General features: G+C 31.5%; 2 protein-coding genes across 2 annotated transcripts in view; one reads left to right on the forward strand and one right to left on the reverse strand.

Annotated features, from left to right (window-relative positions):
• Positions 1–5,000, reverse strand: part of Sima (HIF-1 transcription factor component sima) — a 73,381-nt gene that overhangs the window by 57,858 nt on the left and 10,523 nt on the right. The window lies entirely within an intron of this gene.
• The window catches only part of LOC143897811 (uncharacterized), a 6,844-nt gene continuing 2,108 nt past the window's right edge, over positions 265–5,000 (forward strand). The window contains exons 1-11 of the mRNA XM_077406729.1: positions 265–496; positions 1,017–1,168; positions 1,819–1,893; positions 1,973–2,152; positions 2,261–2,403; positions 2,514–2,580; positions 2,679–2,841; positions 2,973–3,244; positions 3,324–3,489; positions 3,590–3,718; positions 3,870–5,000. The exon at positions 3,870–5,000 is cut by the window's right edge and continues 2,108 nt beyond it. Of these exons, the coding sequence (XP_077262855.1) occupies positions 403–496; positions 1,017–1,168; positions 1,819–1,893; positions 1,973–2,152; positions 2,261–2,403; positions 2,514–2,580; positions 2,679–2,841; positions 2,973–3,244; positions 3,324–3,489; positions 3,590–3,718; positions 3,870–4,210 (1,782 nt within the window). The 5' untranslated portion in view covers positions 265–402 and the 3' untranslated portion in view covers positions 4,211–5,000. The remainder of the gene's footprint in view (positions 497–1,016; positions 1,169–1,818; positions 1,894–1,972; positions 2,153–2,260; positions 2,404–2,513; positions 2,581–2,678; positions 2,842–2,972; positions 3,245–3,323; positions 3,490–3,589; positions 3,719–3,869) is intronic.

Here is a 5,000-nt window from a genome sequence, read left to right on the forward strand (position 1 = left end):
ACGACGACGACGACGACGACGACGACGACGACGACGACGACGACGACGACGACGACGACGACGACGACGACGACGACGACGACGACGACGACGACGACGACGACGACGACGACGACGACGACGACGACGACGACGACGACGACGACGACGACGACGACGACGACGACGACGACGACGACGACGACGACGACGACGACGACGACGACGACGACGACGACGACGACGACGACGACGACGACGACGACGACGACGACGACGACGACGACGACGACGACGACGACGACGACGACGACGACGACGACGACGACGACGACGACGACGACGACGACGACGACGGTGAATAACGGCGAGCCGCCGATCCACGCACGTATTCTAATTGTGAAGTGTTCATTATATATAATCATGTCACATGAGATGGTTATTGATGAACTGGAATTGACAATTCAGGACTTATTAAAAAACTGGAATCTCAGTGAATACGTATCGGCGTTTGAAAGTAAGTACGAAAATAAGTACCATTAAGTTTTCTCATTACTTATTGCAATCATATTAGATATGAATTTATCGCAATTGTTGAAATAGTTTTTTCACATGTCATTATTCGTGTTTAACGTAGATTATATTAATCGGTCTCGCTCCGCGTGTACTTGGCACGAGACACTACTGTCTCTTGATAAAAAAGAAAAATAAAAATTGTTTTCTATTTTCTATATAGTTAGTATATCAACAAATAATTATAAATGTTTATCAAATATCATAAAGTCCATTTTCGGATGTAAATTTAGAAAATATACGACATACAATGTGTATAAGACATGAACACAGATTAATCTGTGACATGAATACATATATCTATATTTATTAACAAAAAATGTTACATAGAAGTTAACTACATATACATATAAATACTATTTATACTTTATATGATTTTATATGTATATTGGTCTTCTCTAGAGATAAATTTTTTGACGTAAAACAAGTGTTTTATCTCATATCTAAATGTTCACATTTTGTAGGTAATTGTATAGAAGTTGGTGAACTTCAACTTCTATTACTACCTGAATGGAAGGATGTATTAAATGCTGTCATTCCAGTCCCTGGCCATAAAATGAGATTTGTCAAAAATGTAAAAGAATTGATGAAGGAGAGCAAATTTGTATCAATAGAGGTATGACATCATTAGTTTGTGTTGACAATTACAATAAATATTTAAGGCACCTAATCAGTCACTGCAGATATATTGAATGAGATGACGATAGAAACAAAAAACGACATATGAATTTTTTTCTTGTAAATTAATTATTTATTTCTTATAATAAAATTTACATGTCTTATATTTTCAATTAAACCGTGTGACATTTCATAAAGATTAATAGGTGCTTATTAATGTATGTGAATAAAGAAAAGAAAATTTTCGCGGTATATTTTACTAATCTGATCTATTAAATATGAATAACATGAATGTGGCATGCAGAAAACTTAATTTATTTTGATGCAAAATACGAAAAAAAAATTCATATGATTTCTAATAATCTAATATGTTTGCAGAGACTGCACACAAATGTAAATTCAACATAGGTTTCTGTAAAAAACCTTGTAACAATTACTTTGTGTCTCAGTGTCTTTAATAAAATCTGAGAAAGTTTATTTCAGAAATGTCTCATTACAGTTTAAGATTACAATTCTGAGTTTCTTCTTTTCATTACAATTTACATTAAATTTTTTAGCATAAAATATATCTCTTTAACATAAAATCTCTCTATAAATAAAGGTTCCTATGACTTATCACTTTGCTTATAATTTTTTCTCTTTTTTCAGAATGATAATAATGATCTTCAAAAATTACATAGTAAAGATATAAATGAGGTTACTATTCCTCTTTCACCTCAACCAGTAAGGATGCTTTAATATTTACCTTAAACATTTATTTAAAAAAAATATGTTTCTATTTTTAAACATTCTATTTACACAGGGTATTTCGAGGGATACTTCAAATTTATCATTAGAAGATAGTCAACAAACGCCAAAAAATATTTCTTCAACACAGGATACTTCACATTTATCATTAGAAGATAGTCAGCAAACGTCAAAAAATATCTCTTCACAAAAAAGGAGTCGACAAAGTAATGAACCGAATGTGAAACGAGGTGAAGTAAGTTATCAATAATCTGATGTTGTACAGTGTTCTTGCATACAATGCCTTTGTATATTTAAAATATTTGGTTAACATTTTCCAAAAATTTTGAATCTTTCTTGTTAGCAACTTCGACATCTTTTAAATAAAACAGCTACGGGTAGATGTATATTGCAACTGGCGAAGCAAGGCCCTTGTTTAAAGCATGATAAGGATAGAAACAAATTAACAGAAATTATTATTGAAGATGAATTGAGCAAATGTGAAAAGTAAGCCTATTGATTTTATAATTTTAAATTGATCCTCCTACAATTATTTTTTCTTAAGTTTCTTTAAGTTGTCTTTTTTTCTTACAATGTTTATATTTCTTTATTCTCAGGATTTCAACTGCAGGCTTCGCTGAACTTGTAGGTGCCATACAACATATATTTCCTGAAGAAGATAGTGTAAGTAGTGCTAATCATAAGTGGGCTTTGTTATTATCAAATGTATAATAAGTATTTTTTGTGTATATACTAAATTAACGCTGATCTTATTTTGGCAGGAGCTTTATTTCATTCCATACAAGTATTCAAATGGAAGGAAATTTGTGGCCAAAGGCAAATTAATTACTAAGTACTGTTCTATTCGGAAAGATTTCAAAGCGCTTGGCATTATTACTCGAAACAAGGATCAGTTAGACTCAGATTCTTTAGATGATTCAGAAGGTTGGTTGTGTGGTTTCTTTATTTGCATTTTTTTTAGTCTGATAATGGACAATGGATATTAGGTGTTTACTTTAAACTCTTCTTGTTTATATTTTTATAATTTATTATATGGTTTTATTTCATTTAAGTAGATGATGATGTACAAGGAAAGCTAAACTTTCTTGAACAGAACATAGAGCATTGGTCAACAGTAGTAAAGTATTGGACGGATACTTCTAAACAAAGAATTGCAAAATTACATGCCCAATCTCGAGTTACAAACAGAAATAAAGGCAAAGACAATGACAAAAGAAATGCTAATGTTAAAAGCAAGCAAAAAAGCAGAACAATTTCAAAAACTACACAAATTTCAACTTATACAAACAAATTTCCCGCTCTCAAGGAAAACTTTGGATACACTTTGGTTAATATTTAATATTACTTACTACTCTGTATTTTATCACATGATAAGTTCAATTTATACATGATATTTTTTGTTTCAGTTTGAAATAGATTTTGATTTGCTGTATCCTGAACAAAAACTTAAGGCTTACAACTGTTATAAAGATTTTTGTGATCGTATTATACAAGCTCTCACAGACGAAAAAAGTAAATGCGAGGCCCTAAAAGATAATTTGCTACTTGCAACAAGTGCTGATATTTTAGAAAGTAATATTAAGAACATAATTTTATTTCCATTAAAAAACAGCATTTTTTAGGATTTAAAATTACCTTTTATACTGTCAATAACGTTTTCCTTTATTAACAGAGACTAGGAATTTAGTAGCACTATTATCACTCTGTTATTTGGACACTGTTGTGACCGTTGCCCGCCAATCTGGTCGTACGTGGAGGCCACCTCACACAGAAATTCAGGAAGAAGTAATTTCACTAATTGAGGTGAGTATTTACAAAGGTGATGTTATGTACATATTTTTTGTCTTTGATCTGAACATTTTCAGAAAAACAACTTTCAAAAATGCTCACATGAAAAACAGAAAATATTTTTATTTATTATTGTTTTTATTTCAATAGTATATTTTATTTCTAAAGTGTTGGAAAACTTCAAACATTTATCCAGGAAAAAAAACTGATTAATTGGGGCATTACTATACAGCCATATGTTCTTGTTTGTGGATCATCTGTGAATGATATAGATGCCTGTTATGTAATTCTTGATACAGAAACACAATTTTTCGTTCAATCCCCAGTAAAAGCTTTGGATCTGTGCTTCAAGATTATTAACGCAGCTCACCTAGAGTATTCTCCCGAGAGTTATCGTTTGTGGAGACTTATTCAAAAAGAACTGTATGAGTTAACAACTGAATTTGATGAATGGAAGTCTGATGCTCAACTTCCAAAATTATTTAAAAAGTTTTCTCGTAAGTAGAATACGAGACTTTTTGTAATTCTACAGCTTTTGAATGTTCTGGTTTTTCTCTATAAAACATGCAAGCATATTTTCCAATTTTTGTACGCAAATTTTAAGAATACTGCAATTTTATTTTTTTCATCTATTCAATATTTAGAATTGATATATATATATATATTATATATTTACAGTATTTAGAGATATTATTTGCGAGTTTTACAGCGATAGAATTCTTTACTTTATATATATGTTGCTGTAATATATGCCAAAATCAAAGACTTTTATTTTTATTTTTATTTTTTATTTTTCTTGATTACTTGAATGCCATTTAACGAAATGCCGTCCTGTTTTATATGTGCAATTAAGTTACACGAAATAAATCATTTACACCGACACCTAAGACTTATTCATAAGCTCGATGATAACCGTTCTGTTTTCAAATGCATTGAAGTTGGGTGTCACCAACGATGTTCTAACTGGTGTAGCTTTAGACGTCATTTAAAAAAGTTTCATGCCCCTACTGATAATATTTCAGATTCTGTGCCAGATTTTGCGAATAATAATGAAAATGTTCATGAAAGAGCATTTAATGATTCTAATATATTGTCTAGTAATAACAAGACGACTAATAATGAGTGCAGAAATGATAGTTTCTCTTCATCTATTGATGGTTCAACACAAGAAACTTCTTCCCACGACAAATTTCTACTCAATGAAACTTTTTTGAAAAATCAAATCACGACTTTTGCTAGCATGCTAATAGCACAACTGTACAGTAAACCTGGTCGCCCCCGTAAAATGATTCAAG

The sequence above is a fragment of the Temnothorax americanus genome, unplaced genomic scaffold (genome assembly GCF_048541705.1).
Source record: "Temnothorax americanus isolate GAGA-0224 unplaced genomic scaffold, ASM4854170v1 Scaffold21, whole genome shotgun sequence".
Taxonomy (NCBI): Eukaryota; Metazoa; Arthropoda; class Insecta; order Hymenoptera; family Formicidae; genus Temnothorax; species Temnothorax americanus.